Consider the following 19477-nt stretch of genomic DNA (forward strand, 5'->3'; position numbering starts at 1 on the left):
CATTTTTTTACAACTTTATTGATGTATAGTTTATACATGTTAAAATTCACCTGTTTCCAGTGTGTAATACAGTGATTTTTAGAAAATTTATTGATTTGGGCATTACCATAAATCAGTTTTAGAACATTTTCACCACTCCAGTAAGATACCTTATGCCCAATTACAATTAATTACATTTCTATCTCTAGTCCTAGGCAACCGCTAATCTACTTTGTCTCTAGCTTCGCCTTTTCTGGACATTTTATATAAATGTTATCATATAACATATGGTCAGTTATATCTGGCTTCTTTCACTTAACATGCTATTTTTGAGGTTCATCCATGTTGCAGCATGTATCAGTAACTGATTCCTTTTTATTGCTGAATAATATTCTATTATATGGTTTTATTCACCCATTCACCGGCTGATGGACGTTTTTACAATTTCGTGCCATTATGAGTAACGTACCTGTGAACATTTACCTGCAAATCTTTGTGTGGACATATTTTCATTTCTTGTGGATTAATAAATTTTTAGCTTATCTTTTTAAACAAGTCATTACTACTTATAGGGAGATTCTTAAAGAAGATGAATCAGGATCACTTAAAGCTACAATAGAAGACATTCTCTTCAAAGCAAAGAGAAAAAGGTATGTAAACTCTTTGTAAGAGTGTTACAAAAAGCCTTTCTGTCCACCTATACCCACTCCTCAGTACTTAAATTCAGCTGTGTTTCAAGGAAACTGACCTGTAGCCTTCTGAATAGGGGGAAGAAACCAGCCACCTAGTGCCTCTGCAGGGAAATGGGTTTTCAGAGACTGTCCAAAATGCCTATAATTATATGGATCCTATAGTTAATAATTTGTTTCAGTGAAAAAATGCAGGTTAGTTAAAAAGTTGCATTAAGTTTTTGGATAGTATATGGTATTCCATTAAAATGTTTGCATAATTTTAACAGAGTATTTGAGCACCATGGACAAGTTCGACTTGGAATGGTATGTTATTTTTTTCCTTTACTGGTACAGAACTATTTTGGGGCTGAGAAACATTTCATTGTGATAGAGTAAACAGTAGTAAAACAACAAACCCGTTACAAGACTATGTTAAAAATATATGTGTAGAATATGTGAATACTAAATGCTGTTTTTACTACTTGGTCAAAAATGTATTTGAAAATTGTCTTTATTTGTATTTTTTTCTTGTAGATGCGCCATCTTTATGTGGTAATAGATGGATCAAGAACAATGGAAGACCAAGATTTAAAGCCGAATAGACTTACATGTACTTTAAAGGTCAAAGAAAAATTTTTAAAGAATACGATCTATTTCTTTTGTTGTTGTTGTTGATATAAACTGTAGCTAAGTAGAACTGCTGCAGATCATTTAGGGAACTGATACACCAAAATGGCTAATTACAGTAGACCCCCCGCCCTTATCCGTAGTTTCAATTACCCATGGTCAACCCTAGTCTGAAAATATTAAATAGAAAATTCCAGAAATAATTCATAAGTTTTAAATTGCATGCCATTCTGGGTAGGATGATGAAATCTCACACTGTCCCACTCTGTCCTGCCCAGTCCCACCTGGGACATGAATCATCCCTTTGTTCAGTGTATCCTTTCTCTTCGTGCAGTACAATAAGATATTTAGAGAGAAAGAGCATGTTCACATAACTTTTACTACAATATATTGTTATAATTGTTCTATTTTGTTATCATTTGTTCTTGTTATTCTCTTACGTACCTAATTTATAAATTAAACTTTATCATTGGTATGTATATATAGGAAAAAATAGTATATATATAGTTTAGTACTATCTGTGGTTTCAGACATCCATGGGAAGTCTTGGAATGTATCCCTTGAAGATAAGGGAGGACCACTGAATTTATGCCCTTAATTTCTGCCTTCCCACCCCCGGTCAGGATCTTGCTTTGTCAGTTATTTTTTTTCTTCATTTTCTTTTGAGTTACTTGAATCAATCTCCTTAGTTTATAGATACATTCAGATTATTCCTACTTTATCAGAACGCATCCTCGATTCTGTTCATTCTCCTTTTCTGTCTTCATTGGATCTTTTCCTTTTTTAGATTGTGTCTGTCTTACATATCCAAAAGGTTCCATCTTTTAAGGCCTAGCTTAAACCTATCTTATCACTTATCATTTCAAATTCAGGTTTATTTACTATTTTAATTTTTATTTAATATTTTAAAATTTATCATTTTTTTAATTTATATTTTTACTACTGAACATTTTTTGAAAAATCTGTTAGCTTAAAAATCTTGAGAAGTGGTGCTTGACAAATAGGTTTCCCAAAACATGTTCTCTATGGTTATTTTGCTCTTATCTAGTATTTCCTTTTTGTTTTTTTAAACAGTTGTTGGAGTACTTCATAGAGGAATATTTTGATCAAAATCCTATTAGTCAGGTATGTAGATAATCGATGAAATTCAGAATTAGATTCCTGGTATTACTGCCAAATGTAATTTATTTTTAAAACATTGAGTATATAGTCTATGAATTATTAAGTGATTCAAATTGCATACCAGTTTTTAGTACACTTGTCAGTGAAAAGCAAGATAACACTAAGAGTTAAATTATATACAGTGAACTCAGTTAAATTTATATCAAAAACATGAGAAAAAGTTTCTCACGTTACTTATTTTTTTTGTAATTACTAATTGATTTTAGTACATTCTCATCAAGAAATAATTTGTTAAATAATAATTAATAATCATTTTTGTTTTTATTTCGAGATTGGAATAATTGTAACAAAGAGTAAAAGAGCTGAAAAACTGACAGAACTATCAGGTACGCATAAAATACCTTTACAGGACTCAAGGACTTGGCTTAATTTACCAAACCTTGTATCCCTGTTCATAAGATTGCCTAGTAGGTAAAATGAAGCCTTCCTATATGTTCTTTATGTGAAACACCTAATAAGTACTCCATTAAACTCTCAATATCTAAGGTGAACTTCTTTTCAGTTGAGTTCTGCACAGTGGTGAAGAGTATTACAATGAAAGCAAATGTGTTTATTTAAGATCTGTACATTCCTATCTCAAAAGTATTAAGATAAAGTTATTGTAACCATTCAGAAAATCCCCTTAATCTTAAAATTAATTTTTTAAGAGTTAAATCTCTAAAGAGCAAAGAATATAAAAAAGTGAATTGTAGTTATTGTAGGAAGCTGTATGTATAATTAAATATCTTCTGGAGATTCTGATAAGCCTCTTGAAGGCACCCTTTTTCCCTCTGATCAGAATCACTGCTATAAACCACACTGACAGTAATGTAATATGCTTTTCTTTCCCATATTCACAACACAATGGGAGATGAAAAAAATATTTGTCTGGTATTGTAGAGAAGTGGATAGAGAGCTAGGAGATCTAGGTTTGAGTGCTGGTCTCACATTATGTAGGCATATGACTTTGGGCAAATCGTTTAACTTGTTTGGATTGTTTCCTACTTATGAAATAAGAGATTTGAATTTATTGAGGTACTTTTCATTTCTAAAATTTTATGATTCCAAGAATAGATACTTGCAATATATATTAAATTTGGCAAATGGTTAATATTTTAAAACTTAGATAAGTAAGAACACTCAGAAGCTCCAAGTAGATGAATGGACAAAGAAGACAGATAATTTTATACTTGAATAAAAAGAGAAACTAAATAACTACTAAAAAACATTAGCCAAACAAGTGATCAAAAACAAACAAACCACCCAACAACATGTTATCATTATATATCAAATTATCAAAACGATGTTTCAAAAGCAATATATTACTTGCAGAATTGTGGAGGAACTGGTACTTATAGTGCTGATAGTCTGGTTAATTAGTTTAACATTTTTGGTAAAAGAGCCATAAAAATGATTGTTCCTTGGAACTATACTTAGGAAATGTTATAAAAGAAGAAAAAAACCTCACTCTACAAATATGCTCTTTGTGGCAGTAAGTGTAATCGTGACAAACTGGAAAAAACATGTTTAACAGTATGTAGGTAGTTCGACGAATTATACTATATGAAAAAATCAATTTAATGATTTAATTATTAATTAATATGATGACAGTGCTGAAAAAGGAGAAAATGTCCAAAGAATGCCATATTTCATTGAATCTCAGATTCTGTCATTTGTGAGATACCTTTAGTTTATGAGCCATCAAGAAGGAAACACCCTAGCAGTTAAACTTTGATACAATATCAAATGTTAGGTGAATTGTTCACAGCAGCTTCTTGGTGATTTAACATGTTTGTCAGCTATTCTAAAGAATTTGGCAGGTTCTCTTCCTTTCATTTGTCTTGCTTGGCAGGAAATAGATAACCTTTTCAGATGTTATTTCCATAACAGAAGATAATACAGCTTTGTCTATTTGTGGAACTCCTCCTTTCTTAGGTCTTATAAAGCTCTGTGATTTGCTCCTGAAGAAAAATATAGAATTTCAGACCTTCTTCTATCAATGAATTTTTGCTTCACTGATAGTAAATTTACATCTTGCTGCTCTGTTCTGTGCCTTTCTACACAGATTTAACCCTTTGTATTAATAAACTTGCTACAGACACTTTCAATTACAGTTAAACTCAACATGAATAGCACAAACAATGAACATAATTCAGCTGAAGCAATAACACATTGGTAGCCATTCATAGATTCACACATGAGCAGGCAATGACAGCAGTGTCACAAAGGCTGCCAATAATGATAAAACACATCATGATTTCAGAAATGTTAAAGTGTGAAATATATTAGTCTTGATGAAACAGGGAAATATTAAAAGTAAAAAGTTGAATATTTTGGGTTAATATTACTTAAAATGCGTGCTAATAGGTAAAAAGATTATTTGTACAGCAGGTCTTTAAATAATGTCACGTTCAATGTTTTGTTATAACGATGTAGGAACTTGTTTACATCATTTAGTCTATGGTAAAATTGTTCTTGTACATCGTTTCACTTAAAGTCACAGAATCTATCAATGACGTTAAGTGAGGACTTAATATATTCTATTTTTTAGTATGAAGTGAGAGACATTATATAACAAACATCTCTGATAAAAGTACAAGTTGCTAAAAATATAAATTGAAGGGATTCTGTTTTTTAACATTGTAGATATGTAAATTTTGTGAGAGACATAAATTCCCTTAATGTATATATAAAATTTATTAAAAGTAAATTATTCCATTTCTATTTTAGGAAACCCTAGGAAACACATAACATCTTTGAAGAAAGCTATAGATATGGCCTGCCATGGAGAGCCATCTCTTTATAACTCTTTAAGCATGGCTTTGCAAACTCTGAAGTTAGTGTTTTACATTTATTATTTATAATTGATTTAAAAGTTTTTTGAATGAGTTAAGTTGAAATGAAAAGATGCATATGTTAATATGCATCTCTGTAAACCCAGCTATAATGAAGTTGCTATTAAGATAAATATTTAATGTCATTTAGGATGTTTAGTCTGGTGTCAGTAATTTTTATTTTACATTTTTATTGATGAGGTATGTCCTTAAAGATTTTAGAAAAATATAATTAAAACTGTATCAATATTAGTAGTACAAAAGAAATATGGTGATGACAAAATATTTTATTGACAATTGTATGTGGAATTTATAATTGTGAGTTTGTACGTGTATTGACTTATTAGCTTATTTTATAATATATAAATTAATAGCACTCTTTTCCAGCAAGTTCAGCTTTGTGAAATATAATTAAATCCCGAGAGGAAGTATTCAATGTAATTAAAGCTCATATATTTTGTCCCTGGCTAGTCTGTGCTGACTCAGATTTTTCTACCCTTATATAATAGATATTTTTCTGGTTTTGTAGTAGGCCACAATAGCAGCATCCAGAAGTGAAAATTGAGAGCCTAACAATGAAGGTATAAGCAGGAAAGCTATAAATAACTGATAAAATTGCTCCTAAAGCATAGAAATATCTATTTAGGGGAAAACAGCTTAGCACGTCTTAAAATAAGCCACCGTTTAATTAAACGGTACACGAAAATTAATGTTTGACTTTTATGACTCTGAATCACCATGAGGTTAAATTATAGTCTTTAAAAAAAACTATGTTACTATTGTCAAGCCACATGAATGTACCTTAAAGTTGATCCATATGGTATTGTCATACTTTCCAGTGTACACTTTAGACTTTGAAACAAATCTACTAGAATGTAAGTGTCACGATGTCAGGAACTATATTGGTCTTGTTTATCACTCTATTCCCAGAACTTAAAAGAGTATTCAGTAAACATTTATTGAATAAATAAATGAATCAATGAATTTTTTTTATGTACAGCTAATGTTAGAAAACTTTACATTAAGATGTTTAGAATACTCACAATTCATTCCTTTGCAATGTTGAGACAAATGAGATATTCTATAGTCTAAATGTATAAACCATGTGTACTATTCTTTTTGAGTAAATTTTCCACAAAAGTAATTTGTTATACCTAATTGAAGTGTATTTTATCTTTCTTTAGACACATGCCTGGACATACAAGTAGAGAAGTACTAATCATCTTCAGCAGCCTCACAACTTGCGATCCATCTAATATCTATGATCTAATCAAGGTAGAATCAATTTTATAATTAGTTTTCTTTACAATGCTAAAGAAAATTTTTTAGTGAATTTATTACCAGTTTTCAGAGCATTGTATTTTTCAGATACATTAATTGTTCAATGCTTTTTTTCTTTCTGCAAAACCCTCCATTTACTTGGATTCTACGAAGACACTAAAGGCAGCTAAAATTAGAGTGTCTGTTATTGGATTGTCTGCAGAGGTTCGGGTTTGCACTGTACTTGCTCGTGAAACTGGTGGTATGTATCTAGAATCTTCAATATTTACTCATAATTATGTAAGAAGTACAATTTATTAATTAAATTGGACAGCCATTAAACTTAAATCAGTGCATGTCCTGAAGTCTATATGGGTAGTCATCTTAAATATATCTTTGATTTTATAAGATACTATCTCAAAATGCAAGGAATTTTCATTAGTTATTTCAGTGTTCAGAGGAAGCTTTATAACTCTTGAAAAGCTGGAAATTTCCCTATATGTGAAATTTTATAACTTAGCTTTAAATCGTAATTATAGTTATTTGTAGAGAAGTCAATTTAAAGATTTTAAATAAGATTTTTGAAAATGACAATTTAACTTAAATATTATTTTGAAAATGTACATTTTCAGATAGTAAAACTTTTACAGAATTACATAGAAATTATAATTCATTCTTATGTCTGGAAAGCTGATTTTATTTTCTTTTACTTTTCATCTTATTAGGCACATACCATGTTATTTTAGATGAAAGCCATTACAAAGAATTGCTAACACATCATGTTAGTCCTCCTCCTGCTAGCTCAAGTTCTGAATGCTCACTTATTCGAATGGGTAAGTGTTTATTTTGTGTTATTTTAAAATACACATTAACCTTCCTTCTTTCCTTCCTTCCTTCTTCCCTCCATTCTTTTCTCACTTTCTCTTCTTTTTTTTTTTTTCTCATTTCACCTTTCCAAATGATCAGACTTAAATAATATGTTAAATCAGTGCAATAAAACTAAGGAGAGAACCCATTTTCTGTCACCTGATGTAACAAATTTTCACAGTAACAGCTCCTAGGGGGCTCTACTCATCTCTAATTTCTTATGTGAATGAAGCCTTTCCCAGTGGCCCTGGAGAGAACAAATGGCTCCCTTCACCACACTTTCATTTATATTTCTCTTCATTTCTGCACTTACTAAAATATTTGAAATTTTAAAAAAAGATAAATAAAAAAATAAAATACACATTAAAAAATATATTTTGGCTCAAACGAGACTTCTCTTTCCATTTGCACAAGTTATTTTAACATTTAAGAATTTTTATAATTAGAGAAAATTATGCTGTTGAAGCAATTTTGGAAAATTGTGAAGTAAAAAAATTAAACTACTTGTAGTCTTATCACTCAGAACACTACTGACATTATTGTTAAGGCTAGAAAGGTATAAAGATACTGCATTTATAGAAAAATCCTTGTTGTATTAGGAAATTTACAAAAGTATAAAATCCTCTGTACTATTTGATCAAAACTTGTAATACACACTGCAAAGACACAAGGTTGCTGGAAGGTACATCAAACTGCTCAGTGTGATATTTTTGGGGAGAAGGAGAACGATAGGTTTTGCATCATTTAAAATTTTATTTTTGTTTTCCTTTATTTTCCAAAAATTTTATGATGAACATTTAAATTTATAATTGAAAAAGACGTAACTGTTTAAATATAAAAAGAATCTCCTTGTTTAATATGCATTTTTTTTTAACTGTCAGTGAAATTGAATGCTTTTCTACCTTGTTTTGGGCCATTTATTATACTAGTCAACTGCTCTTTCCTATTTCCTCATCTGTAAAATTAAATTAGTATCTGTCTCACTGTGTGTTACTAGGATTAAATTAATACAGATGAAGCATTTAGACTAATGCTTGACATAAACACTCAATACATCTTAGATATTATGTTGGCTGATCTTTTTTTTTGATTTACTGATACATTTCCTAGCCCATTTTAAAGTTATTATTTACTCTTATAATAATTTATTCTTCAAATTGTTTTGTCAGAACCATTTAGGAATATCAACCCATTTTCTGTCACCTGATGTAAATATTTTTTCAGGTGGTATTTACCTTTTATTTGTTTTGATATAGCGATAGATTTAAATTTTTATGTAATGAAATCTTTGTTTATGGTTTCTGCTTTTCTTGGACTTGTCTTCAAATTTAAAAATATATATGGAAAACAAACTCCCTGGGCTTGGGCATTCCAGAATTTTAACATAAGTGTATATACTTAAATAAAGTGAAAAGAGACTATGTAATAGATTCTTTCATTGTATCAGGAACTATTTAAAAATTACAAACATTTTCTTTTTAAAAAGCAGTATGTATTTATTGTTATTAAATTAGAAAATATAGATATGAACTTTTGCATCTGAGACCATATGTATAGACAGACCTTTCTCCCATTTCCTCCACTTTTAATTTTTCTTATAATCTGGAATTGTAGTCAGTTTGACTGTGTAGTAATAAACATATTTAAAAGACAGGAAAGAACTTTTGTATAACTTTGTAGGCTCTGTGGTAGGAACATTTTTAGGTTCCTAGCCCTACAATTTTGTTATTTGCTTAGAAAAAGAAAGTAATATATTTTCTTCTATGAAGGATTTCCTCAGCATACCATTGCTTCTCTGTCTGATCAAGATGCAAAACCCTCTTTCAGCATGGCGTAAGTAAAAACCTTGAAACTGTCAGTGATGATACTTTTACATTTTTAATTCCCTACTATTAGTTTTAAATGAAAAAGATGGCTTGAAATGTAATGGCTTTGTAAAATATTACCTTTTATATAGCTGTAAAAAGAAGTGAGGACTATGTCTACTGTTGTGGAGTAATGTTTAGGAAATATTACTAAGTAAAACAAGGTAGAGAAAAGTGTATAGCATGCTACCAATCATCTAAGAAGAGGATGGCAATTTGAGTAGATATACATAGTTGTTTATATTGATAACAAAAATAGTTAATAGAAATAAACGAAAACTAAATGTTTATGTGGGCTTTGTGTGGAGAAAGGCAAAGGGATAGACCCTAGGCTTTTCTGAATATACTTTGTTTTAACTTTGGAACTTTACATTTTACATAATTATAAAGCAAAATTAAATTTAAGAAAGTAATTCTTTAATAATCACAATTAATACTACTGTAAAGGTATGCCAGCTGTAAAAGTATATTAGGGACTGGATTTAACTGCCTGCTTCCTGCCCGAAAACCAGACAAAATACTTACAAACAGTTTTCAGACATTGGACAATAGACAGTTCAGATAATAATCCCTGAAAGAAGAGAAACAAATGAGGTAGACCCTATGATTGCAGCTTACTGTCCAGAGAGAATTTCCAAGCTGCAGTGCAGGGAGGGAAAACTCACACAGAGCCTAGAAGTCTTGCTTAGTTGAAGAAACAAAGTTCAGCATTTGGGGAGGCAGATGGCGTAGAGTACTAGAGAGTAAAGAGCTGCACACAGAGCTCTCGAGATCTGCAGAGACTTCCCCATGAGTTATTACCTGAGTATTGATCAGCACATTCCTGTGAGGGAACTACCGGGACCAGGGAAAGGAAAGGAGAACACAGAACAGCCCCTAGAGCTCACACGGGACAGGGTATAGCTCATGTTCCCACCAGTCAATTTGGAAAGACCTCTTAACACAACAGGCACTGAATGGAGTCCACAGTAATGGAACCAGATTAACCTTAGAGTAACAGCTAGTCTGGACATCCTAACAAACTTAAAAGCACATTTTGAACAGATCAAACTATTTCCAAATTACTTAAGTATAATCCAGGAAAAGCCCTAACCTATTGAAGGAAATACAAAAAAAATCCAGCACCCAAAACAAAGCAAAATTCACAGTATCTGGCAGCCAAAAATTACCAGGCATGTAAAGAGGTCGGAAATACCCATAACAAGGAAAAAAATCGTAGAACAGAAATGTATCTAGAAATAACACAGTTGATAGAGTTAATAGACAAAGCGTAAAAACAGTTATTAAGTGTGTGTGTGTGTGTGTGTATATATATATAGCTGTTAAAACAGCTATTATGTATATGTGTGTGTATATATAAACACACATTCCATATGTTCAGGAAAGTAAAGGAGAATATGAGCATGATAAGAGATATGGAAGATAGAAAAAAGACCCAAATCAAATTTCTAGAGATGAAGAATACGATGTCTGAGATGAAAAATTAACAGCATATTAGTCACTGAAGAAGAAAAGATTAGTGAATTCATTGACACTAATGGAAGTTCTTCAAAACAAAAATGCAGAGAGAAAAAAAAAATCATAAGTGAGCTATGAAAAACTTCAAGATTTCAAAATCAAGGTAGCATACTTTCTTTTTCTCTAACTGTTGACATCTTTATATATCACATTTTTAAAGTAATATTTTTCTCCCCACAGGCATTTAGATAGCAATACTGAGCCAGGACTTACATTAGGAGGCTATTTTTGTCCACAGTGTCGAGCAAAGTACTGTGAGCTTCCTGTTGAATGTAAAATCTGTGGTAAGAAACCAATTGTTTATTATTCAGTAAACTAGTCTTGAATAACTTCTTACCTATACTGCTAATAAAATAATGTAAATATTAAGCTCTGCTTGTGTTTTCAGATTTGAGAAGTAGATTACTTTTATCACCAAGTGCCCAGTACTCTATTTCTAAGAATAAATATAGCGTTCTAGAAGAGTTTCCTGATTCTCTGAAAAAAAAAAAAAGTTCTTTAAAGGCATTGCAGCAGATCTAGTAGACATTTTCATAGCTCTTAACTTCATAAATATATATAAAGAATAAGGAATTAATATAGAATTTTATTTTATTTATAAGTAAGCAATAGGCAAAGAGAGGTCACACACTTGGTGACAGAACTGAGACACCATCTTGGAAACTCCTTTAATGGTCATAGGTAAACTGAAGAAATAGATATTTGCAGTTCTAAAAAAACTTGAAAAGAATTTAGCCTAAGTTATATCATTTGACATTTCAGCCATTGTTGTTATAACGTTTGGGCTATTGAACATGTCTCTCTGCTTTATGTGTTAGGTCTTACTTTGGTTTCTGCTCCCCATTTGGCACGATCTTACCATCATTTGTTTCCTTTGGATGCTTTTCAAGAAATTTCCAACGAAGAACATAATGGAGAAAGGTATATAAATTTTGATAAACTTATATCTGTTATAAGTAGTAATGTTTGAATACATCATTACTACATTTGAAAAGATAATTGTATTAACTTGGGCAATATTACTTCTAATATAGAAAATAAGATGTAGAATTGTCTTGGTTATGACTGAAATAACTCATTATTTAACAGATCTGGCTCTTCAGAAGTCTATTAATTTCTTTATATCTACTATGTAAGAGTAGTGGTATACTAGTAAATCAGCTCCCCAAAAGGAAAAAAGAAACGCCCTGATTTTTAGCATTTGCTGATTTCCATGATGTGGAACTAGAAGATTTATCCAGAAGTTCTGATAAAATAATATGAGACATAAAATGTCAAATGAAGAGTAAGAAGAGAAATAGTTCAAGGGTATTTTCTACCATGAAAGGACAGAACTTTCTGGATTGAAAGGGACTGTCAGATGCCTGATATATTGATGGAAAACAGACCCACACTAAAGTATATCATTGTGAAATTTCAGAATATATAGCAAAGTACTAACCCTAAACATTTCTAGAAAGGGAAAATTAGGTCACATAATCTGGAATTAGAATTATTTGGTTCTCATCAGCAACACTGGATGCTGACAGGGAGCAATTTCCTTCAAAATTTGTAGTGAAAACTATTACTAACCTAAATACTATACCCAGCCAAGCTATCAATTAAATGTAGGTAGAATTAAGACATTTTCAGACTTAAAAGGTCTCAAAAAGAGACTTTCTGGGGAAGCTGTGGAAGAGATGCTTCAAAGGAACTGAGAAAGAGAATGAATGAAAGAATAGGGATATCTATCTAATTCAAAAGTGGCCAAAGAAAGCTCTAGGGTTATGATAAGGGAAAAGCCCAGACTGGCTCTTGTGTGTCAAATATGTAAACAGTCAGTTCAATTTAAAGAAGATCAGAATGCTCCAGGAGATATGTCACAAGTCGAAAACTATAAAATTTCTAATGTAGTCAAACATGATGAGAGGATATTTAAACTTCATAGGGAAAGGTTGGGGCTGAATTAATGGTAATTACGTAGAAAACTAACTTCGTGAATAACTATAATTATTAACTAGGAAAAATGTTTTAAAGAGAAGAAAAGTTGTATTACATGGCTCAGCTGAATGTTTATATAGTCATAATAAATTAAACATTTAACATCGTCCTGTCCAAAATGATTTAACTGCATAAATTGAGAATGACATTAGTTACACTTGTACATGCTATTGGTTCAAGAGAGTCGAAAGAGAATTAAATTCTCGTCTTCTGTAGTGGGAGGTTCATGGCCAGTGCCTATAAAAAAACAAGACGTAGCACTATAAGCATAACTATAAGCATAAGCAAACAGTTAAATGTTTGAAAGTGCTCTGGGGAACTGGAAATAAAGAGAGAGGTGGGTAGGGAGGGAACTGCTATTTTGGGGAATAAGTTTTGACAACTTTTAACTGTTTAAACCATTCCTTGAAGATTAAGCCCATATGCATCCATTATATACAACAAGTTAACTTCTCTCCTTTCCATCTAGAATTGTGCCAGCTGTTTTATTATCTTTGGGAGAACTGAAAAATAGTCACTCAAATCATTCTCTGTAGGGTTGGATTCTCTTGCAGAATCCCAGTTGAGAAAGTATGTTTATATTTAACCTTGATGAAAATAAAATTAGGGTTGGCTCCATAGTGTAGTGGTTAGCACGTCTGCTTTGCACGCAGAGTGTCTTGGGTTCGCGCCCCAGGTGGAGTCACGGACCATACCCGGCTTGCGCCAGGCCCCAGGTGCATGCCAGGAGCATGTGGGAGGGGATGCCCCACCTTCAAGAGATCCAGTTCTTAAGGGAAAACGGCAACATCCATTGGTCAGAGGTGGAAGTGGGGGGAGGGATTAAAGAAGAGGGAAAAATATTAAATTTTTTTAAAGTAAGATTTTGAGCTGACTGTGGAAGTTTCTTAAATTACTGGTATTCTTAACTCTCCGAAAAGTCATGTATAAATTAATTTTAAATAAAATTACTTATTAATTAAAGGATTTTGTTATTGAGAATTTGCAGAGCTATTTTAATGAGTAAACTCTAAGCAAAATGATTTTTAAACTTTTTCAGATATTGTTATGGATGTCAGGGGGAATTGAAAGACCAACATGTAAGTTCATGTGTTTTCCAAATATTAAGTATTATACAATAAATAATTGAAGAAATAGTATAAGTTTTCAGTAGATTATTGAACACTGGGCTCATATCAGGTTATTCCTTAGTTGTATAACAGTGAGTGGAGATAAAATGGGAGGACAGTAGTTTAAACAGTTATTTAGTAATTCTGCATTCTAATTTTGCTACAAAGATATTTCAGTACTTTAAATTGTCTTTAGTTTCCCAGCTAAACTGCATTTAGTTTGGAAGTGTTAAAAGTTCTTTCTCTGTATTGTACTGTTATAACCCATTTTGAAGTTACCATTTAAGGTGGCCACAAGACCAAAGATTATGCCTCCATTTTGTGAATGAGGAAATATTTTAAAATTTTTTGAAGGGGGCCAATTTCAATGTATAAACTTATTAAAAAATGCAAATAAGATCTAGTTTTATTTTTTTTATTAATTTAGTTACATGTCCATATTTAAAACTGAACTATATAAAATATTAGTTGGAAGGATTGCTTGTTTATTCTACTCTCAGAACATTTCCTAAAACAGTTTTATAAAGTTTACGTGCCTTCTTGATGTCAGTAGTTTCATCCTCATTAGAACCACTTTTTGAACTATTTGACAGTTTTTAAGAACACATCTTTTTTTCTATGCTGTTTAAGATGTAATGATTTTCGAATCTGTGTATGGTGCTGCCCCGGAAATTTTACCCCAGGCACAAGTATCCACATACTAATTAATACTAATAGAATAATGAGTTTTTCTTTTTATGTGTCTTTTGTCATATTCTTTAATGGTTTAATTAAAAGGGGAATATAACTTTTGCAATTGTGAGGTCATTCCCTAGAAATGACTAAATCTTTGTTACATTTTCGTGCCTTTCTTTTTCATTGAATCAGATGACCTAAGCATTCAGAACTGGTACTGATTTCAGGTTCATGTGTTTTCCCCCAAATAATTACTTAAAATGAAGTAATTGAAAGTATCCTATAATATGAGAGACTTTAAGGACTCCAAAACAAAGCTATTCTCTCATTTCTAAGGAATATATATATTTTTTTTTTTGGAAAAAAATATATCATCTTAGATTTGAGACTAGATAATAAATTAGAAGTAACAAAGCAGGTAGGTGAGTAAGAAAAAACTGATAGAGATATGAAAGAACACAGCAACTTGAGTGTCTTCTAGCTACAGTCTGCTTACTTTTAGGAAACTACTTTTTAAATTTGCTTTTCTTCTTCTCACTACAGGTCTATGTTTGCCCTGTGTGCCAAAATGTTTTCTGTGTGGACTGTGATGTTTTTGTTCATGACTCTCTCCACTGTTGTCCTGGCTGTATTCATAATATTCCTACTCCTTCAGGTATTTGATTCCAGCATATAGTACACATTGTATGTGTTAAAAACAAAGTTGCAACTGTAAATAAAATGATTTTTTAGAAGAAGCTCCAGTTAAAACATGAAAAATAGTTCAAAAGGAACATCTGATTGAAGAACTTTTTGCTAAGAAAATGTAGTATTTTATTGAATTTTAAAATCTGTATCCTGTCACAGAAATACCTGGAATTCAATAGTCCTTCTGTCATATAATTTTGTTTTCTTTTATTTTGCATTATAATGTTTTCAGAGTTGTAATGCTTTATTGTATTTGTTACTTATAATGATTAAATTAATGTGATAATTTCATTTTTTATAATTAAATACAGAATTTTGGTGATTTATTTTTATTTATTTTTAGTGTAAAAAGGAAATTACGTATAAGTGTAAATTCAGTGTAGGATGAAAATTAATAATTATGAAATTGATACGCGTGAAATCATATGCTGCTACACCCACCCAAGGGATCTTTTTTGGCTTGACTAAATAATCAGAATATAATTATAAAATTAATATACCTGAAATTATTTGTGGCTAAGACTGACAGAGGTCTTTTTAGACTTAAACTTTCAAACTCACAAGATTACCATCGCTATACATGGCACCAACTTACTCAAAAGAATATTAAACAGGAAGAACAGGCTGCCAGTAGAGCAGCATCAGGCAGCCCCATTAGCAGTGGAAATCCTTGTAGCAGTTCAGCCAGCACATTTTAGGTACATGACGATGAGATCCTCCAAGGCCTCAAAGAGCCAAGATATCATAACAATTCCATAAGCACAACTTCCAGGTTCCCCCGTAAGAGACATGCCAGTTTCAAGAGTCATCACACTCAGGAAAGCCTAAAGCATGAGGTTCCCATCAAATTATTTATAGTACATTCAATTCATATACAATTTAGTAATCAGGGGTCATTTTTACCATAAGCAAAGTTGCCTAAAAATGTAGTTGACATTCCTCTTTATCAGTTACCATGATAACAGAGCTAGAAAACTTAACTGAAGGTGAGATTTATGTGGAGTGAAGGAAAAGGTCTTCTTAATCTTTTCAGTCTCATATGCTGAACTTATTGCTTTAAAGCTTCCTCTAATTGGTAAGTATTTTATTTAATGGAGTGTATCTTAATACTACCATTTTGGTTGTTTGATGTCTGAGGCTGGTTTACCTTACAGTTCAAGCTGATGAAAGTTGTGGTATCCATCCCTGTTAGCTTCACTCAACTTCATACCCAGGGACTATTTAACTTAATCCTCTTCAACTTTTTGACTCTAGGTCATCAGAAAAACTTAGGTGAGAAAGTGTGATGAGGTCTATTTCAGGTTTATTTAAATGTGGATATACCATTATAGGCATAACTCTTTTCAGAGTATACCCTGTTGAGTGTGAATCAGGTTTCCATAGCAACGGTATTTTTATTTTAAATGTGTAAACTAGTCACTCTAGATTGAGTTTCTCTATGATTCATGATTTAATAAATAACAATCCTTAGAGAAGTACATTATCAGAACAATTTAATCCCAATCTGGAGCGAGTCTATTCAATAAATCTTGGATGGAGCCCAGGAATATGCACACACATCCAGAACATAATGTGACCAAAGTCACAGACCTTTCTCCCAGGAGTCATATTCTTTGAAACTAGACCCAAATGGTTCTTTATGAAACTATTTATGGAAACAGATTTCAGCTCTAGGTAACAAGGTAATTGCTGTCTTCTTCCTTCTCTGTCAACAGAGGTATCAGTGGCTTATAGGAGATGTCTTTAACATAATCGGAGTATTCTATCTCCCCCTACCTGACTTAGAAGAAAGGCCACGAGGGATCACCTCTTGAAAAGTTACTAGAAATATATTAGATGTACACCCTCACTACTGTATAAAAAAGGAATATTCAGTGCATTATTTTGCCTGTATACTTGATAAGGTTAAGGTGGATATGTTAGTTAGGCTTAAGGAGGAAATTCCTTTTTCACAATTATAAGGAAAGTCCTGTCTTGTTTAAAGTTGTTTGTTTGGTTGGTTGTTTTTTTAAATGCCTACTGCACCTGGTATTCTTAGGTGGTCTCCAATCCAAGTACTAACGAGGCCCGACCCTGCTTAGCTTCCGAGATCAGACGAGATCGGGCACGTTCAGGGTGGCATGGCCATAGACCTGTCTTGTTTAAGATTACAGAAATAGAAATAGTGTTCTAAAACTATTAATTCTGGCCTTTAATTTCCCTCATGGAACTCCACAGTATACTACAATAGTGAAGGAAACTTTAATTTAGAGATCTTTTTGAATAGTATATTTTTTCTGAGTTCTGCTGATTAAATAGAAAACTTCTTAACATTTCATTATAAAAGTAGATTTATTTTAAATACTTTTAAGTACACACATTTTACTTCATGCTCCTTTTTATGTGGACTGACAATCTTTATCTTCTACTCCATTTATATTTAATGTTCCTAATGATATATTTGGGTTTAAATCTATCATCTCACTTTATGCTGTTTGTTTCAACTATTCCATCTTTATTTTTTCTCTTCTTATTTGCCTTTTTTGGATTGATTGTTTTCTACCATTTTATGTTTTTCCTCAACTAGTTGGAAAATTATATACTCTTATTTTTATTATTTTAATGGTTACTCTAGAAATTATAATATACTTTCTTAACTTGGGTCCTCTAGAAAGTAGAACCTGAGGCAAAGATGAAAGTGTTGTTCCTTTACTTGGGAGGTGCAGATCCAGGAGAATGAGGGTGGGGAAGAAAAAGGAAATTGAGGCAAGGAAAAAATTGACGCAGTGTGTTACCACAGTGGCCAGGCTTAGTGACAAGCTGTGAAGATTCATAGGAGTCTCCCAGCAAGTGTGTTCACTTTGAGAGTGGGACTTCTCCAGAACTGCTCCCCTCTGAGCAGTTCATTGAAGGAAGGAAGGTAGGAGTAATACAGTTTCTTCTTCCATCTCACATTCCCATTGGTTAAGGTTTGCTACACAGGGCTGTGTCATCTGGTCCTTTGGCAACTGCTCAGGAAGCCAGATCTTGTGCTCAGTGGTGTGATGTTGCAGCCGGCTCTGCAAGGTGGAGGGGCACCTCAGATCAGGTAGGCTTGGTGTGCTTCAATTTGGACTCCAGCCAGCTCAGGAAGCTGGGCAACGGCGGCAGCAGTGTGGAATAGGAGGCAAGCAACACCTTGGAAAAAAGAAAGCAGCCAAGGGAATCTGAGGAGGCATTAGGAGTTTGTGTCCAATACTTCCATAACATCAAAATCTAAAGTTAATATCTACCTTTACCCTTCCACAGATAATACATTTAACCTCATTTACCTCCTTTCTCATTTATATATTATTGTCATATATCTCTTTTTTGTTTCACAAGACATTAATACTTGCTTTAGTCAGTGTTTATTAAGATTTAATAACATTTACCACTTTTTTGACTCTTCATTTCTTCTTACATCGCAGATCTATTTAAGATCGTCACCTGAAGTACAACCTTTAGAATACACTAGTATTCAAGGTATATAGTATGCTCCCTATTATGTGAGGAAGAAGGAAGAATAGACTATATTTTTGTATTAGAGAAAAGATACTGGAAAACAACAGGAAATCAATGAAACCGAAAGTTGGTTCAACAAAATCGAAAAATCTTTAGGTAGATTGACCAATAGGAAAAAAAAAGAAAACTGAAATTACTAAGATCAGGAATAAAAAAGCAGATATCGCTGTGGACTTTATAAAAATAAAGATTGTAAGGGGAGATGAGTGAACGTTGATGGGTGTAATGAACATGTTCTAAAATTGATTGTGGTGACGATCATTCAACTCTATGAACATACTAGAAACCATTGGAAGTTGTGGTGAAGCAAATGAAAATAATGTAGCTAATGTTAGCTGTTAGTGTGGGCCTGATTAATAACACAAAAGCAATCATGTTTATCAGGTAAGGTAGTAAGTGTGGAGCTGGAGTTTGGAGAGGAACTGTAATAAAATTTCTTTTTCATTTATTTGGGTCAGTTCAAGCAATATATTTTCTACCTAAATGTGGTAGTGTGTGTAGTGTTTCTATTTTGTTGTGACCTGTATGTGGCAACATGCACTGTTTCTATTTTGTTGCGACCTCTTTTGCCCTTGAGAATAACTATCTATACAAGGTGAAGACTGGCAGTACTATTTGGAGGCTTAGTACATGCAGACTAAGGGAAAGGCCCTGGGACTGAAAATCTACCTCCATAAACTTAGGACAGGGAAAGACGGAAGAAAGAGGCTGGCCACTCCAGT

The 19477-nt window shown here is 32.3% G+C and overlaps 1 protein-coding gene and 1 pseudogene across 1 annotated transcript in view; one reads left to right on the top strand and one right to left on the bottom strand.

Annotated features, from left to right (window-relative positions):
• Positions 1-15539, top strand: part of GTF2H2 (general transcription factor IIH subunit 2) — a 17560-nt gene extending 2021 nt beyond the window's left edge. Inside the window, exons 3-16 of the mRNA XM_006913118.3 lie at positions 552-629; positions 938-974; positions 1185-1271; positions 2352-2402; positions 2731-2785; positions 5169-5274; positions 6457-6547; positions 6707-6794; positions 7258-7365; positions 9169-9232; positions 10963-11066; positions 11601-11703; positions 13802-13841; positions 15090-15539. Of these exons, the coding sequence (XP_006913180.1) occupies positions 552-629; positions 938-974; positions 1185-1271; positions 2352-2402; positions 2731-2785; positions 5169-5274; positions 6457-6547; positions 6707-6794; positions 7258-7365; positions 9169-9232; positions 10963-11066; positions 11601-11703; positions 13802-13841; positions 15090-15209 (1132 nt within the window). The 3' untranslated portion in view covers positions 15210-15539. The remainder of the gene's footprint in view (positions 1-551; positions 630-937; positions 975-1184; positions 1272-2351; positions 2403-2730; positions 2786-5168; positions 5275-6456; positions 6548-6706; positions 6795-7257; positions 7366-9168; positions 9233-10962; positions 11067-11600; positions 11704-13801; positions 13842-15089) is intronic.
• A 1707-nt stretch (positions 15540-17246) lies between these two features.
• On the bottom strand, positions 17247-17365 carry LOC112480738 (annotated as a pseudogene).
• Between the last annotated feature and the right edge of the window lie 2112 nt (positions 17366-19477).

This window comes from Pteropus alecto, unplaced genomic scaffold, assembly GCF_000325575.1.
Source record: "Pteropus alecto unplaced genomic scaffold, ASM32557v1 scaffold20, whole genome shotgun sequence".
NCBI classification, from domain to species: domain Eukaryota; kingdom Metazoa; phylum Chordata; class Mammalia; order Chiroptera; family Pteropodidae; genus Pteropus; species Pteropus alecto.